Raw genomic sequence first — 22,832 nt, forward strand, 5'->3', positions numbered from 1 at the left:
TCTGCACTGTAGCCAAGAGCTATTTGAAAACTCTTATTTCAACAGCGCTGTTAGACAGCAGGGTTGCAGAATAAAGCAGAATAAAGTTCATCCTGTTGCTTGCATGAGCACAACAACAAGCAACAGAGTCAGTGAGCAACTTTACCTTATATTCCACATTCCTCTCCCTCCTCCTCTTCTAAGAGCACTTCTCTTAGATCTGGGTTTATCTATGCTCTACCATTTAAAACCAACTTTTCACTAATCATATCCACAATGAGCAATACCATGTAATACTACAAACAGAAATATTTTCCCTTTCAGATGCATCATACAGACAGAATGGATAAAGTAATGTTTGAAGACTTCTATTTTTTTAATGTATATGTATGTCCAATGAAAAGCCACAATTAAAAATATATCATGAGCAATACGCCTCAAAAAACCAGAACGACAGGAAAAGATAAGGCAACACCCCATGAAACAGGCAAAATAAGGAGGCCCACATCTCAGTTTCTGTAATCGCAAATCTCAGTTTCTGTAACAGCAGTACAAAAAAATTCTAGCAACAAAAAAAAAATTTGTCCTTCAAGATGTATTTTGGTATCATTTCATGTATTTATCATTGGAAGCAGTCAGGCAATTAAACAAAATTCCTGAAGAATATTAAAAATGCATACCTCACACTGACTTCAAGGAATGAAAATGGAAAAAAGAGGGTGAAAAAGCAACACTTGAAAATTAAGAACACTCTTTAAATGTGTTTTACTCTTTTTCAAAGAGGAAAAAAAGGAGTCAGCATTCAGTTCAGCAACGCAGTTTTTGTTTCACATAATTTCAGATTTCAATACTTCAATATGCTGCCACAACAGACACTGAACAACAAGCAGCTGTAAGCATATAACATGTAAGACATTACTTGAACAGAATGAAAACATTAAAATACTTCTCAGCTTTTACACTTGTGTACTGCAGATATACCTAATTTTAGGTCCATCAGACATAAAGGTACTAAAAAAATTAAGTTATATTTAAATTAGTAGTTACAATATATATCCATGCATAGACAGATACAGAACTAACAATGCACCAGCTCAAACAGTCTTCTGTGTTTCTGCAGCACATGACATGTGGAGCTCTCATAGCATTAAAACAAAAGCTAAATAAAAATTATAACATCCCTGAGACATTGGCAAGCACAAGCTTCACTTTTCTGACAGGAAGCCATTATTATGCATTATCCACGGACTTGCATCTGAAGTACAAATCTTTTCAGCTTTGATGTCTTCTATTCCAGTTGCTTACCTGCTAAACTCTGTGATTCCACTAAAAAAGGCCACTGTATTACCAGCATACCAAAGGTAAAACCAGTTGGTTCGAGAACTGCAATATAGTTTGTTGCAAACCGCATATTCCCACTTTCAATACACCTGGAATTAGCTCCTGTTAGAGATGGAATAGTTTACTACAAAGATCATTGATCTGTTTCCATATGCAAGGAATTCCCGGCCAGGACCATAGCTCAACTGTTGAAGGCACAGAGATAGTATATACTGTATACTTTTTTAAAAGAGTTTGAGCACCTATCAGTTACAAGTATGACAGCACGGAGGCATGGAACAACCTCTGCAACGTTTTTGCCTTCTAGATTACTGGGTTTAAGTCACATTATGCACTTACCATACATCTTGTGGCAGGTTTAAAGTTATGCTGCCTTTGATTTCATCCCCAAAGCGCAGATACCCTAGAGAGGCCAGTGAGATATACAAGGTCATGACTATTCCCATGCCAATGTTCAGCGCCTGTGGGAAACGCGTGGTGTCCTTCATTCTGTTTTCCAATGGGAGTACCTGGAAATAGAGGGAGAATCGATTACATTTTATGCCCTCACAGTAAAACTACTTTTCTCCCCCGCTTTCAAAGCCATTTTCCAAAATTTAGGTGATTTTATTGATCAATAAGATTACAACAATGTTTTACAGCCTGGAAGATCACAATGTTTTCAAAGCCATTTTCCAAAATTTAGGTGATTTTATTAATCAATAAGATTACTTTACAACAATGTTTTACAGCCTGGAAGATGACAATGTTTGATGCACCCAATAGAACTGTTCATTTACTCAAAAGCACCTATCTTGGTTGGAAAAGAGCATCTGTGTGGAAATACAAAGCAATATTTATAGGTTAGAAAAACTGACAGGAGAAACTTACAGTGCCCAGATGAAAATACACAGGCAATGTGAATAACACACTCTTTTTTGTAACAGAATTGTTCAGAATCCAAGGGTAATTCTCCTGTTTTTACTACACATGTCTGCATTGTTAGTCTCCATCATCGGCAAACCTACCATGCACGTGGCTGACACACAAGCTCATGCTCAGCAGTCAGCCTCAGCTCTCCCCAAGCAGAGGGAAGCTTGAATCCATGACTATCAGAATGCATACCCACACTCTTTTTCATTTTGCTGACAGATAGGGCCAGGCACACTAAGCACCACTTTTCCAAAAGGTAGTGTAGGTGCTTCGAGCCTGAACTACAGCCAAGCAAGCTTGCCGGGCTTGCCATCACTTCAGAGTTAAGATACAGGCATTACAACCATTACTGCATGCCGTTTGCTGGAGAGATTGCCTTTTACATGTACTATACAGTCCACAGAAAAAAAAAAATAAATACTTAGTAAGTTCCAACTTAAGTTTTCACCCACCGACAAAATTTTCACGCAAGGCAAGAAATCCAAGGAACAAGTCCCCATGCTGCTCTTCCCATTTTGAATTTCATCAGCATAGCAGAACCTTTAATGCCTTCATTAAGGTACTTACTGAAGGTATATGAATGCTTCTAGACAAGCCTACTTTCTCCAAGCCTTTCAGAAGAACTGTACACTCATCTCAGATACTCCATATGGAATATACTAAAAGATTAAAACTCCAAATGTTGTATGCCTACATATAAACAAAATGTCTAAGCACCTGTAATGAAGATAGGTAACAAAGAGCTAGTCAGTATAGTCAGTGGAATGAAGACTGTAGTTCAGCCTATCTTTCCGTAGACATGCAGGTTTTATTTGATTAGCAGCATGTCACTGTAATTAAACAAGTCTGTCATCTGTTTAACACATGTCAAATCTAATACAGACAAAACAGTCCCAGTGCAAAAGGGCTGCCCTGTAAAATCTACTGTCCGTCACACAAAATTGCTTTTTAAATGACTATTTACTGTTTTCAATTTAACCAATGTTAGTTATGAAAAAAGCAGATTTCATCCACTAATTAACAAACAAATTGGTATATTTGAATTGCTGCCGTATTATTTTCTATAAGGCAAACATTCCTTTCCTCCTGGTCACCCACTGCTATTCACATCCCGACATATCTCTGAGTGTGACCACTGCCAATCCATCCCACATTGTTGTATTTCTCCTACACTAAAGATCCTGAAGAAGTCATTTTATACTTGGGAACAAGAACTCTAAAAAGATGCACATTTGGAGGCATTTCCAAATTTTCGTTCATCTTCAATTAAAATATGTTATACATCTTAACTGAGGGTCTTCTTTATATAATTCAGAGCCTCCACTGTTGATGTTTTTCCTCCAGAAAGCAATCTCAGCTTGCACTGTAACTTAATCTGGGGGATAAGGCAAAATTTAAACCAGGAAGAGTTTCAAAACTTAAATCAACTTTTAAATGACAGTATTGAGCAGCAGGAAAAATATAAAAGGAGACATGTGGCTAAAAGTATTTCTTTACTGTCACACACAAAAAATATGTTCATTACTCTAAATGAATTAAGCTTCTTTGCCTGTACAGTACCTATCAAGTCATCTTTCTGTATTTCACATCAAAAACTGCAAGGTAGGACAGATGGCACTTCCGAATCCTTCATCCTCAGTTGCAATTAGATTGTTTTAACATACCTCCGAAGGATGCAAATTACAGGCAATTTTTCCCTTCATCTGAGTTTTCCTATTCTTGACTTCCTACAACCAGATAGCATTTGGGCCTGGACCAGTAACAAAAATGCTCATTCAGCATGTATCTGTTAATTCTCTGGTGATTATAAATGGAATATATTATCTACATAAGTTCTACAGCTTCTGGGAACCTTAACAAGCATAAATTGTTACTTGCCCAGCTTACAGACATCAGGAGTCTCTTAATAACTGGTCCAGAGATGTGAGTTCTAGAGTCTCTCGCATTTATCTCGTACATTCCTGGCAGGAGGAGGGCAATGAACTCGGACATACATGCCAGCCATGAAAATAATCTCGTGTTTTTCCACCACGACCCCTGGCAGGAAAGGGATACTTGAGACTGCCTGCCCCTCTGAAGGAGAGCAAAAGCAATCCGTGGGAGACTACTAATGGAGGGAAAAAAATTCCTGTGGTTTCACAGTCAGAGGGAGCTCAAGTCAAAGACCATGGGACTGATCATTACGATGCCTTCTTTCAGACACAAAAAAAAGCCCTCCATGTTATTCATAAAAATGCAGAAGACTAAGAAACTTCCTACTTCTTGGCTACAACTTCAACTGAAATAGGAAAACATTACATATGTATGACAAACAGCAACTATGGCCATTCTGAAAGATGTTAAAAGAAAATATATGTTTAGATGACGGCACCAGATTTTAATAAATGACTATTATTAGTAATGACAATTTACACCCACACAACGCTTTATATCAAATGCAGAACGGCTTCCACTCCCTGTCCAGAGAGCAGCGCAGGGGGAAGGAGCACGCAGCACCCGGCAGCATTCAGGTGAGCGAGCTGCAGTCCGGAACCAAAAGACAGCACAGCAGATCTCCTGCTGAGCAGTGCAGGGACTCAGGTCCAGCCTCTTCTTTTTTATAAAGAGAACAGCTCATTGCTGGGACAGGCTACCAAGAGAGATCATAGAGCCTCCATTCTCAGATACTTCCATAGCTCAGCTAGATAGGGTCCTGAAGAAACTGATCCAAGTGAAGGCAAACCCTTTTTTGAACAGTAGTATGGGCTTGACCACCCCCAGAGCTTTCTTCCAACTTAATTCTTCTGTGGTTCTGTGCATGCCTATTGTTACCTCCAGCAAGATGCTCTCATTTCTCACAGCTATTATTATGACAAATTCAATCTAGACATCAATATGTGAATTGAAGTAATGTGAAATCAATAGAATAAAGAGCAGGTACCATTTACAATTCCCCACAGGCAACCTACAACTATTGTTCTATTCTATTCTTAACAGCTGTTTATATTTTTTTATTTGTTTTTTAATCCTTTCACATTTAAACAAACTTCTTTTCACAGGCAGACGTGATTGTCATACAGTTGTCTGTCTGAAACTTAGCTCATAAAGGAAAACAAAGGACTAGTGACACATACTATGTTCAACGTGCTTGATTCCAGAAGAAGCATTCAAATATTTTTTTTTTAAATTTCTACTTGTACTCTAATTTTTTATCTTTTGCATTTAAACCCAGTCAGTCTGAAGTCCCACGTTTCTTCAAGAAAACAAAGACCTAATTAAAAAAATTAAAAAGCAATTTTAAAAGATTACAGAAAACTTCTCTTAAGCATACTAACTTCTGCTTTTTAACTATCCATTAAATCAAGTTTACTCATTAAACTCAATGATGTCACCATGCACACAAATGAGTAGGTCAAAATAAAACATGCTACTTCTAAACGTGTGTTCCTGCATCATCAACCTCATTTTAACACTACAACCTTCATTTATACTGAATTTAAGGAAAAGATACACAAAAAGAAATACAGGACAATAGTATCATTAGCCAAAGACACATTAGCACACCTAGACCTCGAAGAATGCAGCACACTCCAAGCTAACAAGCGGCTCTATTGATTGAAGTGGGGAATGCTGCTGAGTTACCAACCAACACAGTTTTCCATGCTTTTAGTCAGCGTTTATTTTTGCAGCTATAAGAAATTACATTTAACCTTCCCAGGTTCAGGTGCTCTCTTTGGGCAGAAGCAGGCATTTCAAGCCAGTTGTTGTCACTGCAGGAGATGCTTCCCTTGGCAGAACTGATCCCCAAAGAAATTATGCAAAGAACTTGAGCCAAGTTTTATACAGTATCCCGTATCGTCTGTTCCAGACAAGTTGAAAAGTTCTATACCTCGCAGGATTAACACGAAGCCAAGTAACAACCAGTTACACCTACATTACACAAACTCCCTGCTCCCTAAGCTGTTAAAATCCACCAGGATCTGAAACATCCGTGAAGTGTTCATAGTGAGACAGAGGCTGACGGCAGGTACGGCATGAGCCAGTGCTTGTTCTGACACTGTGTCACTGTTGGGCAGCTACTGGACAGATCTTCATTCTAAATTTCTTTCCAGTCCCCCTATACTCCCAATTGCAATGACTTCAGAAAACCTAACATTTTAACAGAATGCAAAAGAGATAAGGTTCTTTTCACAAATGCTTTTTAGTTCTGGTTTTATTCCTTCCTTTTTGGAACGCTGGTGCTGAACATGCTTTCATGTCCTTTTTTCTGGAGCCAGAAATTAATTTCACTCAATTTTTTTCAATTATTGTCTTAAAATGCTAGCACTCTACCTAGATGATTGCATAGCTTTGAAAGAAGAAAACCATGCCTCTGATTCTCTCTCTCTGTCTGATACTCACATCATAATATCTGCTCTCAAAAGAGATGGTGCATCAATTCAGTATCTCGCCCTAAGGCTTCAATGTCGCTCTGTGCTTGTTCAAACAACCATTTCTGCTACAACAGGCAGTGTCATTAATCTAGTCCAACACCCCCCACACTCTTCAGACCTATAACCTATCACCACATACACAACCACTGCACAACATACAGACAGGGTCAGGGAAAACACTGGGGAATAGTCTTCTCTCCTAAGTAAGGTCACTTGGGGCAGAATGCTGGAGGCATGAGAACCATGAGATCCATGGGATAAGTTTCAGAGTTTCGAAGATTTTTTTTTTTAGTGGGTCTCTCCTGCTTCCAATTCCCATACTCTCCTTCCTTCAGGCTCTTTCTCCTCCAGTTCATGCTAGTCCCCCATCATAGTCCTAAACACCTATGAAATGAGATCTTTTAAACAAAACTGATCCTTTTCATAATTTCTCATTTTCCATCATTTTTCTCCCTCCTCTACTGAACAAATTCTCCATGTTTTTCTCTGTCACCTGCTTCACAGAGATCTTCCTACATGTTTTTGAGACACTGGCACATGCCGCTACGACTATCTCCTTGAAACTTAATACTCGCTTTCTTTAGTAACTACCAATCTTTGGTTTCCTAATTTACAAAGCAAGCATAATCCATCTTCCTTTCATCCATCAAATAAACTGAAAAGTACCCATAATTTACTGGCAAAGCAGCATAATCAAACCGTTGAAACGACCTGGCTACCCTACCACCATCCATCACGCAAAGTACCTTCCCTTTCATTTCAAGCTGCATGCAGCAGGAATAAACATCCCCCAGCAATACCACGGTCTCCTCTTCCTTGCCTTGAACATCCTGCTACACTTCATCTTCCTACAACTAAGCTGCTAATTCTAATCAGAAATCTCTACTGTATGTTTTATATTCCTGGATGAAAAAAAAAAAACCCACACCACAAGAGAATCACAGAATCACAGAATGGTAGGGTTTGGAAGGGACCTCTGTGGGTCATCTAGTCCAACCCTCCTGCTGAAGCAGGGTCACCTACAGCAGGCATTCAGCCTGTAGATTATCAGATAAACTGATTTAATTGTCATGGCCACTAAAAATCAATCTTGTAGTGGGTAACTTAGTAGCAGACATGCTTAATGTTTAAATACATATAGTCATCTTTCCCTTTTTCAGGAAATGCCACTAAAATAGCAAGAATGAAGCAATCCTCCACCCCTTACGCTTTTAAAAGAAGGATTTCAGGTAGAAGAGACAGCTATACAGATGTTTTGATTAGTTTAAGGTACAGATAACTCAAGGATTTTGGAAAACTAAACTAAATATATTTATCAATATTTAATCAGGAAAAAAAAAATCTATCAATAATCACGTCCTTCTGCAACAAAATAAAGCTCTGTGTATTCAAAGCAAAAAAGCTGAGGAAGCTGATGTCGAAGGTATTTGAGGTATGTAAACACAAATTCTGCTACCTAACACCCACAGACAGAAGGCTGAATCCTCAGTAAAGCAACACAGGCCAGGCCTGGCCCATTCCCTCTTGTCTGCAGATGGTACCAATGAACTCATTTATTCACTGACAGGCGGATCTACAACCCTACAGCGTATTGGGCAACTGGCAGCTGAAACAGCATGGTTTTTCCAAGTAAAACAATGACCATAACATATGTCTATTACTTTGCTATGTTTTGCTTGCCTGTCCTTGCCCATTTCCTCTTTCTCTACAGAGAAAGTCTTCTGCAATATTTTGAGCAACAAGGTTTTATTCCATCTCTTTCAGATACATTTTTAAAGGTCACTCTCTTGAGGAAGGTACAGAACATCACTACTTTGCAACAAGTCAATAAACAATCTAATTTTCCTTAACAGATTCCTCGTGACAGCAGATGAAAGGGTGGCTACTATTACCCAAGGAGAGATGCAAGCCAAATAGTGACTGTACATCAATTTTTATCGCAAAATTTTTATACAAAATAAATAAATCCCGAAGCCAAGTTCTCATTACAGAAGACTACCTTCTGAAATTTGCTGAGCAATTCCAATCACTCCAAAAACCAATCTTCTCACATTCCTACCTGTTTCACCAGGAAAATGAATTACTCATATCCACAAGAAAAACCCATCTATTGCCCAATTCTGATGGCTTTGATGCTTGAAGGAATTATATAAATCCTACTTGCCTTGCCATCTGAACCTGGCGTTTTCTCCAGAGGTTCTTTTTTCCTTTTTACTTTTTTATGCTTAAGAGCTTATTTATCACTCCATTCTGACATTTATTTAATCTTTAGCTTGCTCTGAAATTTAACAGAAGCTATGAAAGTTTGTGTGTTATCATGTCTTATCTGACTTTATTCGTGAATGAAATCTAAAATACTTCCCTACCATGCAAACTGAAAAGTAAAAAGCAGCATCGCAGTTCTGACACTAACATTTTAAAATATTTGACCTGTCACGGAAGTGTTATACGCCAAGAGAAAATTATGTTCCTAATTAATCAGACAGTTCCAGCCACACTCTTCAGTTTTACTTCCCCCCTCTGCCCCACTGCATTTGGAACTGTAGCCTACAGGTTGACCAGTACTATATTCTAACATATCGTCTATAACTTACGCTACTCCCAACATTTCTAGAAAATAAGTGATAAAAGACAATATGAGTTAGAAACACAACAAGTGTTGCTGGAGAGTACATTTCACTGCAGTAACACATAAAGGTATAGTACATGCCCAAGTATTTCTGGACTCTTTCTGGTTCATGAGTTACAAATTACTTTTCCCAAAGATGCAACGACACTTCAACCTTTATGCCAGGCAAGGATCAAACACACATCAAATTTAAATCACCTTACACTAAGTGATAACAATCACAAAGCTCTCACTTATCCATATCTGCTTCTTTGTAGGCAGGAGCCAAACAGTTTATTAACTTTAATCTGTTTCAATGCAAATGATTTAAATTACAAAAAGAAAAAAGTCTTCCCAAAAGGTCTTTTGACTTTTCTCCAAAATACTCTTCCACCCATATGTTGCTTTTGCTTCTAAAGTGACACAGGACAAAGTATACTGCGTTCAGCTCTGGAGCCCTCAGCACAAGAAGGACATGGAACTGTTGGAGCGGGTCCAAAGGAGGGCTACAAAAATGATCCGAGGGCTGGAGCACCTCTCCTATGAGGACAGGCTGAGAGAGTTGGGCTTGTTCAGCCTGGAGAAGAGAAGGCTGCGGGGAGACCTGATTGCAGCATTTCAGGACTTAAAGGGAGCCTATAGGAAAGATGGGGACAATCTTTTTAGTAGAGACAGCAGTGACAGGACGAGGGGTAATGGTTTTAAACTAAAACAGGGTAGGTTTAGGCTGGATATAAGGAAGAAATTCTTTACAATGAGGGTGGTGAAACACTGGAATGGGTTGCCCAGAGAGGTAGTGGACGCCCCATCCCTGGAAACATTCAAGACCAGGTTGGACAGGGCTCTGAGCAACCTGATCGAGTTAGCGGTGTCCCTGCTCGCTGTGGAGGGGTTGGACTAGATGATCTCTAGGGGTCCCTTCCGACCCAAAACTTTCTATGATTCTATGATTGCAAGGTCCCACATGGGACTGAGCAAACCGCATGACTGCAGAAGTGAAAAAATAAATTACAATGTTTTCTGTCCAGGATTCATGAGTATCACAGGAAAGAAACAGCATTAAGGATCTTATAAAGTCTTACAATACTGAATACAGAAATTTGTCTACCCTGGGATAAGGAACATTGAAAACAGCCATGCTCCTGGCTTGAGATAGTTAAAAACTGACAGGATCCCAATATAGAAAGCTGAGCAATAGAAAGGTTTTGCAATTCCCATCTCACACTTTAACATGACGGTCATAAAAACAAATAACAATCCTATTCCAAAAAAAACAATCCATCCAAAATAGAAGAGAGGGAAGACATTGACGGTTGTATTGGCTTTTCTCAGAACAGAAAGTTTCATACACTTGTATTTGACATGAGAGCACAGCACCTTGACAGCTGCACTACTCATCGCTTTTTCTGTGAAGCACTCAGACAGCTCGAGTACAAGACAAGTTGAAGACTGCACGACAAAGGCAAGATAAAGAATACACAACATAGCACTTCCTACTACAATCTTCTTATTTCAATGCCTTCGCCATTACAACATTTTTCCTTTCCACCTCTCCCATTTCCTTTAGGATTTTTTTTTCTGCTGCTCTTGACAAATCAATCTGATTTTTAAGCCACAATGTTTATTAGGGAGCCACACTGACATTTGCAGAAGTGTTCAACCGTGGATGATTACAGCTCTTTCAAACGCGGGAGAACATGTATTCACAAAAATTTTTTTGTTTAGGAACACTATTCTTCAGTGAACATTTAAACTCAGTAATCTTCTTGAAAGTCCTTTGACAAAATCATAGGTCTATCAACACCTAGTATTTTGAGTCATACAATAAAATCAGTTGTTTTTTTTTAAACTGTTGTCTCCATCATGCTTGATCCTATAAATGCAAATTATTCTATGACTTGCAGTAGATTTAATTTACAAAATAAACACATTGGCAAAATATTTAAGAGAAACTAGAACTTCAATCTTATTTACTCTTATAAATTCTATTGGATTTGCATGGCAAGGTTTTGGTAGTGGGGGGGGCTGCAGGGATGACTTCTGTAAGAAGCTGCTGGATTATGTCTGATACAGCCAATGCCAGCTGGCTCCAAGATGGACCCGCCACTGGGCAAAGCCAAGCCCATCACCAATGGTAGTGATGCCTCTGGAATAACATGGTTAAAAAGGGAGAAAAAGCTCCTGTGGAACTGCAGCGTGAAATATCAGTGAGAATGTGAGAGAAACAACTCTGTAGACACCAAGGTCAATGAAGAAGGAACGGGAAGAGGTGCTCCAAGTGCCGGAGCAGAGGTTCCCCTGCAGCCCGTGGAGCAGACCATGGTGAGGAAGGCTGTGCCCCTGCAGCCCATGGAGGTCCATGGTGGAGCAGATCTCCACCTGCAGCCTGGGGAGGACCCCATACCGGAGCAGGCGGATGCCCGCAAGAAGCTGTGACCCTGTGGAGAGCCCACGCTGGAGCAGGCTCCCGCCAGGACCTGTGGCCCTGTGGAGAAAGGAGCCCATGCCAGAGCAGGTTTGCTGGCAGGCCTTGTGACCCCATGGGGGACAAGCGCTGGAGCAGCCTGTTCCTGAAGGACTGTGCCCTGTGGAAGCGACCCATGCTGGAGCAGCTCATGAAAAACTGCACCCCATGGACGGGACCCATGTTGGAGACGTTTGCAGAGGACTTTCTCCCGTGGGAGGGACCCCACGCTGGAGCAGGGGCAGAGCATGAGGAGTCCTACCCCTGAGGAGGAAGGAGTGGCAGAGACAACGTGTGATGAACTGACCGCAACCCCCACTCCCCATCCCCCTGTGCCGCTTGGGGGATGAGGTGGAGAAATCGGGAGTGAAGTTGAGCCCAGGAAGAAGAAGAGTGGGTGGAAGGTGTTTTAGGATTTAGTTTTTATTTCTCGTTACCCTACTCTGATTTGATTGGTAATCAATTAAATTAATTGCCCGAGTCAAATCTGTTTTGCCCGTGATGGTAACTGTTGAGTGATCTCTCCCTGTCCTTATCTCAACCCACAAGCCTTTCGTTAGATTTTCCCTCCCCTGTCCAGCTGAGGAAGGGGATGATGGAGAGGCCTTGGGGGGCACCTGGTGTCTGGCCAGGGTCAGCCCACCACATACACACACACGAACACCCACTGCAATGCTACCTTCATCAATGCAAAGGCTGTTCAGAGAGTGGGGAAAAAAACGGTTACAGATGGTAAAGTTAAGACACTGCCAATTAAACAAAAGAAATGATAATCTGAACTAAGGATGCAAGCATTTATTCTTGTTACCTGTTCTCTGCAGGAAAACTTACTAACATTTTTTGCATCTTCACAGCTATATTCAAAAGGTTTGTCGTACAATGAAGACTCGTATTTAAATATTACTTCGACAACTGCATACACTGCAGATACCTACTCACTCAGAACATATTGGAAAGGAGGAAGAAGTCTTACCTGAGACCATTGAAAGTAAGTGCAAAATAGCAGCACCTTCGAAGGATTACAGGAAGATGGGACATGGGGAACAAAAAAATCTGACACCAAAAAAGCAAAATAAACTGCATAAAATATGTCTACCTGAAATTACTTAACTATGCTGCTCAATTATACATACAAATAATGTAAGAAGTATGGGTCTCACTCTTGTCTCTACTGCACATATACTTCAGACAGACAATTTATCCGTCTAAGACAGTGTCACATCTAAACAGAAGAATTAGCTTTTGTGCCTCACCGAAGCCATGTGCATCAGACCCCAAAACCCCCCTGCCACAAGCTGGCAAAGCAGAACACACGGCAGCTCAGAATCCTGTCACTCTGTCTCTTTTCCCATTTCTCCAAAGCCACCGAATCACGTAAAGATTAAGAAATGCTTCAGGTGAGCAAGGAGTAAACTTATACGCCTTTATTCTCCTATCTGTGTAAATGCACATCTATCTTAGGTTTGCTAAGGAAAAAGAAACATCTCAGTGTTGCATGCACCAGGTATGGGGTGCTGCCTGAAAGAAAGTTACACTCAGGAGTCTTCTGTTTGTGCTAGTAAGACTTGTCATAAATACAGTAAGTATTAAAGTTAGAATATGCACAAACAAATAGTTCTCCAGGGTAAACCAACTAAACTAAAGTAGATCCTTGCTGTTTTGAGATGACAGGAAAGCTCTAAGATAAAGAGGCTCCTAAATAACACTACTTAGACAAGCTTGACTTGCTGGTTTGCAGAGAACAAACAAGCTCTAAGATAGAGAGACTCCTAAATAATGTTATTCGGACAGCTCGGCCTTGGGAGGGCAGACGCACCAAGCTACAGAGATAAAGAGGCACCAAGAGGGCAACGAGACCAGAGCAAAAGAACCTGGAAGGACACGGTACACCTGATCTTAGAACTGAGTTTGCATAGAAACAAAGGTCCACCAGTGGACACAGTGATGAGGAGTACAAGCCTTCACCTGAAGACTCCCAAAGACCACTCGAGGACACTAACAGACATGCATGAAAGACATTAACATAATTAGTTCTCAGAAAAGTCATGAATATGCTAAACATTTCTCGGAAATATAATGAATATGTATATTGTGGTTGTATTTAACCTGAAACGACATGGTGTTTGGGGCACACATTTGGAGGAGAGATCCCCCGTGTGCCCGGCACCGTAATAAAGAATACCTGCTTAATAGCCCTCTGACTACTGAGTCTTCAACTCCGGCTATTCACAGCATCACTACGGATGCCCTGAGCAGATTTAGATGATGTCACGTTACCTCCTAAATGGCAGTTTCTGACAAATCCAATCTGGTCTTAAAGACAACAGAAGAGTGCTATTGGGTTTCATTAACTGTTTTGAAGTATAATACTAATTTGGCAAAAGAATTCTTGACAATGAGAGGCTTTTATCTCAAAGCCACAGGCCTAACAAGCTCATCTGCATCACTTTCAAATTCCAAATAACATAAATAATCATAATCCACTTAGTTTTCTCTTTTTTACATCTCCCTTAATTGATTAGCTGCTGCCTAATGTGATTCCAGAGCCTGCCTTTTGGTATACAAATACCATTCTACCTTCTACTGCAAAGCTGTCCTATCCAAGTTCAAAAGCAGTTTGAATAGACATCTTCAAGTAATAGGCTAAAATATCAGAAGACTTATTTTCCAAACCTGAAATTAATGTTGGACAGTAACATTTTGTCTTTGCTAGACTAATCAGTCTGCAGCACTCAACAGGGAAAAAAAAATAAACTCAATTGCACAAACTGTACTTAACTTTAAAACATTATGAATCTATGTCATCCTCCTTCCCCCTGAAGCTTATATTAAAATAACACTTCCACATTTGGATATGGTTTTTATACCTCAAGAGAGAAAGTCAACCAGACTGTCACCACAAAATATTCATTAAGTGTAATTGCTATTATATAAGCATAACATTATGCAAAGCTATTACCTGCACATGGTAATGCTACAGACATATTCAAGCCTGAAGGGTTTGGGTTTACACTCTTCTGAAAAGTACATTCAAGAGTTTTAACTACGTTTTGGGCACACTCAGGAGCAGAGTCTGAAGTTACTTTTTAATTCAATAACAAAAATCTCACATTCCTTATAAAAACAGACCTATTCACCTTTGGAACATGAAAGAGGCTCTCGAACACAGTTCTTACAAAATCATGTTACACATTCTGTGAAAGACACACTCACTCCATCATATCACCTGCAGCTCCTGTATTCAAGCAGTCGTGTTGGTACTATTCTCTCTTCTGTGTGGCCTGAACACCAGCCCTGTGATTTGCCAGGCAGCATCATCTGGCACAGGGCACCCACAGCCAGAGAGAAGCTAAAGCACAGAGGGGAAGAAGCAGCTGCAGAATCTCGCATCCCTAGCAGAACCCTGTACTCTAAAAAGTCCATAGAGGGCTGAATATAGTTTCTCTAGCTCCTAATCAACACATTGCCCTCTGAACAGAAATCTTCACTTTAAAGATTAAAACAAAACCAAATATCTAAAATGATCTGTTGTATCCACTTGAGTACCGCATTTCTGTTGCTTCCACTGTTTCATAAACGGTATCGATGCCACTACTCAATACAATCTCCACAAGGTCACCCTGATGATCTTCAAATCTTGACTTATAAGTGTTGAAATTCCCAGTCTGACTCTCAACACCATGAATGATAACCACCAGATTGACAGTACTAAGCCCTCAGTTCCTGTTTGTTAACTCACTATTAAGGGATCACTGGGTACCCCTGCTGCCAGCTCCTCCCGTCAGCACACAGCGATCACTACCACCTGGCTGCCAAGGCATTCACAATTCGCAGCAGGTACCTTCTATCCATCAGCAGTGACCTCTTTTCTACAGACAACTCAAACAGCGAGCAAAGAAATGAAGAGTATAAGCAACAGACTGCAGCACTTGTTAATCCCGTTACATGTATCGCTCAGAGTTTAGCATGCATTAGCATTGATCAGCCCTTTGATGGCACCAACCTTACTTCTGCTGTAGTACTTGTAGCAACAAATGAACAACTCACCTGGAGTTAGCAAAACGACAAAATTCTTCAAATCTGCCATCAAATAAGAGTTTAGACTGAGCTTGCAGACAGATATGAACAGCTTATTTCATCACATTCATACCATCAATTCATCATATTAATAATTTTAGGTTTAATGAAAATATCTCAAAATTATCATATAACACCGGCTGATGAAATGTTTAACTAGCTCTCAGTATTACACAAGTGCTCATTTCTAGGCACTGACTATGTTCATTTGAGATTCTATATTTCAATTATAAACAGGATTCTCTTTCTCCTTTGAGCTACAGCAGACACAATTCAGTAAAATTAAGGTTCTTTAAGTCTATTTATCTAGGTATCAACTATAGCCGAAGTAACAATACTCCAAATTACTTCCATGCTGCTGCAGAGACAGCTAATCAGTCCTTAACTAATGACAGATTTTAAGCAAAACTCATGTTCCTATACTCACCATCTAAAACAGAAATATGCTCTCTCAGGATCAAGAAGAAAATCCCACTAGGAACCTGCTGAATCACTGCACCTCCCTGAATCATATTCCCCATAGCGAACAGGACTTCAGATTCCTCTAATTAGTCTCAATAATTTTAACAGAATTAAAGTATGACTGTAGTTCTTCACTAAGTGATGACAAGTGCTAAACTAAAAAAAAAAAAAGAAAAAATCATTATATAAGAAGCTTTTTGGAACCTTCAGATGGAAAAAAATCCATTACATTAGCTTACATCTCAGTGAAAGGATTTTAAACTAACCTGTTTCACTTCACATTGGCAAGAGGTCACAAACACATACACAGATAAATCACAGTTCAGTCTATGATGGTAATTTACTGAGCTGTAATAACTAGTTATCAATTAAATCAATCACCAAGAACTGTATTAAATATTAAGTATGTAAAATGAAAATGTCTGTCACTTTGCTTCACCCATCTTTTTTATTTCATGCTTCAACAACTTTGTTCAGTTCTGCTTATGCAAATCCATAAAATAATTTTTTTTCTTCAAATCTTCTCTATGGCACATCCAACTACAGTGTAAGAAGGCATGGCAAACATTCTGCATGCTCAAAATATCCCTGAGAAGCAGAGACATATTAGTACCATTCTGCATATAAGGAAGAAACACTAAGCTCTAGATTTTCACTTTTACATTAATTTTAACTTTTAAAGGTAGCCACGTTATTTAAATGATCGTGTGTAACAGACACACATATGAAGCATATCAAACCATAATGAATATGAACATTTAATTAGTTTGTAAACACCAGTAACAAAGTGAAAAAAGCAAAAATGGACTCAGAATTTGCTTTGAAGAGTAAGTAAAATACGATCAAGTAAGAAAATGAGACAGCCAATACAGAAATACATGCAAGAACTTTACAATGCTAAGATCCAATAATATCAAGCAGTATTTTTATGTTTTAAAGGTACAATCTGACTGCAGCCTACATTTACAGGCTCTTGAATAAAAGAAGGAACAAAAGTCTGGACTTCTTAAAGATGCCACTAGTAACAACTAGGGATTAAGTCAAGCACAACCCTCTGGGCAGTTTACATCGGAAGTCAACATTACTACTGCTTATGTAAATTTACGGAGCTGTCCAATGTGGGATATAATATGCCAGAGAATAATTAACATAAATCAATTCCCTACCTATAATTCAATAAACTAGCACTTCCAAATGGCAAGCCTCCCACACTTTCCCGAGGCTCACAGGCCTCTCATTTGGGATTTCCTGGCTACAAATGCACATCTGAGTGCTCTGCAGTACGTGAGCAACAAACGCAATACAACTGGGTTATGTATCAGACCTGCTCACAGGACTTGCATTTACCCACCTGCAGGAAGTGCAGCCTGTCCCACACAATTTAAGGGAAACCAGCTTAGTACAGCCCAATCCGTCTGGTTCCCTGAGCACGGGTTTTTGCCCAAGAACTGTAGGCATCAAACAATCCCAGACAAACAGCCGATTTCGTGTGACGGAGCTTCCAGAGGACAAAAGGAAAGCTGTCCAGCTACACTCAGCCACATGGCAGCTAAACCTCTGCATCAGTCAGTTCACAGCTTGACAAACAATGGATAATAGTTTGAGAAAAAGAGATGCACAGTCACTAGATCCACATATCCTGTGAGTGAAAACATGCTTTTGTAGGGTAACAGGAGTTAAAGCTTTTGCTATTCAGCTCTTCTGGTAGTGATAATATAGCAGCAGGGTGAAACACTCTGGTTTATTGCACTGCTGACAGATCCAGAAAAGAAAAAAGATTTGAAAACTCTCCTGTCTTACGTCAATGACAATCATTTCAGATTAATTACATGCTGGTTTGGGGTTGGTTTGGTTGAGGTTTTTTTGGAGGGTGGAGGTGTTGTTTGTTTGGTTTTTCATTTTTACACATATGGTAACACTTGCTGAAGTATGTAATTACATTAGTAACAAACAAAGTGTATATAGTAGTCTCCCAACAGTTTAAAGACACTATGACCTACCATTTCCAGAAGCCTCTTTGGATATTTTTTAAAATAAGCTGTGTGGAACAAAAGTGCTAACTATCTTGCAAACTTTGCTTGTGTGAGATGCAACCAGAAAGCCCTTAGAAACAGTAATAAGTGAATAAGAGCTTAAAAAAGATCCACTTTTAAAACCCAAATTTGCAGAGTGATAAATCTATTTAATTGATATCTTTCAGGAAACAATGAGGAACTGAGGTTCACTGTCAGAAGTCCATGAATCAAAAAAATATTATGAAACATCTCTCCTTTTTCTTATCATCTCTATCTCTGTCATCACATCTACAGACAAGTTTGAAGCAAGAAGAATAATACATTTCTAACAAATCACTTTGTCCTCTATGATCCCAAAGGAAAAGAAGGATGCTGAATACGTTTCTGTTTTTACACACTCATCACCTAAAACTGAGCTGCTGAATCATTATAATTATAGTGTCATCATATTATTAGTATTATATTAATATATAGCATATTATGATACTAGATATTATTACACTATTTTTCTCAATCAATGTGGAACTAGAGGCATTCTTCTAATCTGGGAAGGTGCTAAGTGTCCAAGTAGCAACCGGTATTCACCAAATTCTCCTTTGATGGGGATGTTGCTTCCTTAACTTTTGCCTTATTTGACAAATTAACCCTTTTCTTATCAACATGGAAGATTAGTGCCTCAACAAAAACAACTAAATAACAACAGGAGTAAAGCTGCCTGTATCCCATCGTCTAGCACAGAATCAGGTCCTTCAAAGACTCAGTAAAAAGCACTTACCACACCGATTCCTTCAAAAGCAAATACTGCAGTCCCAAAAAACAGTGGGTATTTCTTCCAGCCAACCACAGGAGGCAGTTTTCGAGGATCTACTATATCCTGAAGAAAACAAAGCGAAACAGTGCTATGTAAAGCGCATTAGCTGTTCCTACAATTTTGATTGATGTCTATAGGAAAGAAAACTCAGTACATGTTGACAGTGGTGATACGCTGCCCTTTACAACACCTGGTTTTCCTCCCAAACTTCGTCCTTTATAAACATTCATAGCCACCTTCCCAACCACACACAGACGCCTGCAGATACATTTATTCTAGGTTCACATTACTGACACTAGAAATTTTCACATTTAAAGTATCACACTGGTGTATATGAGTAAGCATCAATTAAAACAAAAGGGAAAGCTCACATCTCAAGCTTAATCTTTGGCAAACTTCTCAGAGTATTGCATTTTCTAATCTGCTTTCATGCTGCACAGACATTCTTCACAACCATAAAAGATAGTAAAAGAAAATCTTCTAAATACAAGTCGAGCTTCTGCAGATGAATTAATTATTCTCTATCTCCCTCAGTCTCTTCTCTGTAACTTCTCCTGCCTCCTCGCCTAGCCAATACCTCTCCCTGGAGTTTCTGCCTTCCTCCCCATCCTCTGCTTCCCGCTCATCTCGCAACACACATGTGAAAGCTTTCGCAAACAATAGTGGTGCTCACCACTTCTCTACACCATGTGTGCAACAGCGTCTATCACCACTTTTCAAAAACCATAAGAGAGAAAAATGTAGAGGTTTCTACATGTGATTGTTTTCTCACTTCAATTTGTTCCATTATGAAATCCCTCCAAATATGAAAAACAGCAGCAACTCAGAAAACGCAGTAACTATTCAACATCTCAGGAGATGGAAGTCTGCAATATGTATTCTTAAAGGGTAAGCTTTAAATTTTTCCCAATTGTACCGGAGAAACACTAGCAATAAACATTGCAATTGAAACTGTTCTTCTGTTGCAACGAGAAGACTGACCGCAGATTAAAACCTTGCAAGTTCTGTGTGCAACCAATAAAAATTCACATATTCTTCCACTAAGGGAAGTCATTACAATACATATTTTTATTAAGTGCAGCAATATTATACTTTCTTTCAAAAGTAATGTAAAAATGTTTAAAGCATGTCTCCAGTACTAATGCACCTCCTCAAATTAAGATGCCCCAACTAAATACAAGATAATTTTGCCCTTCAGAAATTGTCAGTCAGTATGTGTCTATCAGAGGCCAGCTGCCACATGTAACAAACACAACTTGCCACACTGAAAAAAGAGATAATAAACTTCTTTATACTCACTCTAACAATATACTGGTAAATGATCACCAGGCTGACAGCCATGGACAGATTGGCAAGCAATGAAAGCAAGGACAGGCTCTTAAGGTCACGAATAAAGACGAGGAGGATCATGAATGGCAGGAAACACAGCATGTATATTCGTAAATCAGTACTCCTTTTCTCCAAAGAACTGCTGGTGGCACTGACATTTATGGGAGCAATTTTGTTTTCCAAGAATCCTTCATGGACCTGCAGAAAAAAAAAAACAAAGCTTGTTAAATAGTGGTAGCACTGAGCATACGATCACATTGCTGTTTTTCCCTATGGGGAAAACTGTCCCTCTGCTTTACCTGCTGGGTGGCAGGTGATTTGAGATCCCTGTACTCTCAGAGCAGAGGGGAAGACAAGTTCATCCTTAAGACAAATGATGAAATCAAGACCTAAAAGACCTGAAAGCATCTTTACCCCCCCATTGACTAAAGAGGAAATCCACACGAGCAGTTTAGATCAGAGTCCTTTCAGAAAGTGAGAGTTTGGTAAAATGAACACAAGCGAGATGGATCTAGGCCTAAATGTGTGAGTTTGAATTTTCCTAAGGAAAAGTTAGATGATCAACTGCTGTTGTACCCAAGTTCAGAGCCTAATAACCCTGTGCCTTTGCCACGCACATCATAGCAGCATACATACAAAAATAATGTTAGAATATGAACCTGCCTTTCTTTTAATTCAAGTTATTTCATTTGTCTCTCTTCACTCTTTTATTAATCAACATTAACTCAACTTTAAAAATTATGAGAGTCCTGTATCCATCAAATTGATAACAATTAATGCCTATAGATAAACAGTAGTACACAATGTGAACACGTATTAGGGTTTTTTGATATAACATTACAATAGCTGTTTATGATGCAATTCAGAAGACCAAGTTCGGAACTTATTCACAACTTATATTTCTTCTCTTGGAAAAATGTTAATGTGGCCATAACTGCCAAAATCTGTTTTGTGGAAATACATCCTGTGCTACGTGCACACCATGATCAAAATATCAAGAGCTGGTGTTATTCTGCTTGCTGCAAAATAGTAACAGCTCCTTATAAGGCCTTTTCCCTAGGAGCGTATCCTTTCCTCTTCCCTTCCATTGCATTCACCAGCTTACAAATCAGCACAATTGTGCTTAATCTGTTCATGCTGCAGCAAGCCTTCGGCCTGATGACTACAAAAAGATACCTAGACAGTGGAAAAAAAAAAAATAAGTTCCTTATAGCATAATGAGACTTAAACAAAAATGGGAAATCAATCTAAAACGAAACAACCGAAGACAATGCTCTGACTCCTAAGTACTGTCAGACAACAAACTGCTATAGCCAGTCTTAAAACTTAACATAGAACCGAAATCAGAGGAAGACTGTGTAACCCTACAACCGCAGGAAGTGTGCAAGTGTAGCAAATCTTAAATATTATTATCCTTATCACATAGTTCATAGGCATGGTCCCAAGGCTGATTCATTTATGGGCAATTCTTTCAATGTGGCTTGTTCTTTAAAATGTCAGTTTTTATCTGTGCAGGTGAAATAATAAGATCATAGATTCTGCCTCAAAAACCCAAACATGTTAAGCTGTCACAGTCAGAGGGGCAAGTATTACCATTACAATGTAAGTTTTTATGTAGCCACGGCAGTCCTAAGCAAACACCACAATTACCATTACTACATGGCATCTACTACATGTAACTCAGGGCCATTAATTTTTTACTCTTAGGAAGTGGACGGAGTGGAGAAAAGAAGATAGGCTGGAGATACGGTAGGCAATCAAGGGGTCACTGGCACTATGAGACTTTCATGAGGCAGAGGGAGTTAGCCGATAATGTAAAACCAAGTGTACGCAAGCCAAGTCTTTCAACTGGCAAGTCTGCCAAAACTCCGACTTTGTAAGTCTAAGGGAAAAAGAAAAAAGTTACACAATTCACTTTATTTCCATTGTTTCAAATAATCCACAAACTCAGGAAGACAGAAACAACTTAAAATTCTTTTCTTTGTAACAAAAAGTGCTATACACATTTTTTCATTATGAAAAAGGGAAAGATAAAGATACAATTCTGCAACCACCTGTTTTCCAGAAATCTCGCTTTGAATGACAACAGAGGACACCAGTCTTTATGGAAACACTGACAGTTTCCACCTTGCGAGAAGCTTAAGTGTCACTTACAAGATGTTTAGCATCTACTAGCTTTCATTAAGATAACATTTTTAGAAAGCTACAAAGAAGAGCTAAATACATTTAGAACTGAAATCCAGTGAATTCACGCAGCTACAATAACTCTGTTTCGCCAAGCAGTATGTCAAACACTTCACCAAACCACTTCCCGAATGCCACATGAAGTAAAGCTCTCTGTAGAAGTTTCCTGCATTCCGACCGCATTTAAAATAGGAACACAGAACAAGCACTTTAACAGCCTTTCATTTTAACAACAGTC

General features: G+C 39.3%; 1 protein-coding gene across 4 annotated transcripts in view; it reads right to left on the reverse strand.

Moving 5' to 3' along the window:
• SLC36A4 (solute carrier family 36 member 4) overlaps positions 1 to 22,832 on the reverse strand; it is a 123,521-nt gene that overhangs the window by 71,429 nt on the left and 29,260 nt on the right. For all 4 annotated transcript variants that reach the window (XM_075417302.1, XM_075417310.1, XM_075417323.1 and 1 more), the window contains 3 exons: positions 20,381 to 20,608; positions 19,046 to 19,144; positions 1,660 to 1,829 (listed from right to left, as the gene is read on the reverse strand). In XM_075417302.1, coding sequence (XP_075273417.1) covers positions 1,660 to 1,829; positions 19,046 to 19,144; positions 20,381 to 20,608 — 497 coding nt within the window. The remainder of the gene's footprint in view (positions 1 to 1,659; positions 1,830 to 19,045; positions 19,145 to 20,380; positions 20,609 to 22,832) is intronic.

This window comes from Opisthocomus hoazin, chromosome 1, assembly GCF_030867145.1.
Source record: "Opisthocomus hoazin isolate bOpiHoa1 chromosome 1, bOpiHoa1.hap1, whole genome shotgun sequence".
Taxonomy (NCBI): domain Eukaryota; kingdom Metazoa; phylum Chordata; class Aves; order Opisthocomiformes; family Opisthocomidae; genus Opisthocomus; species Opisthocomus hoazin.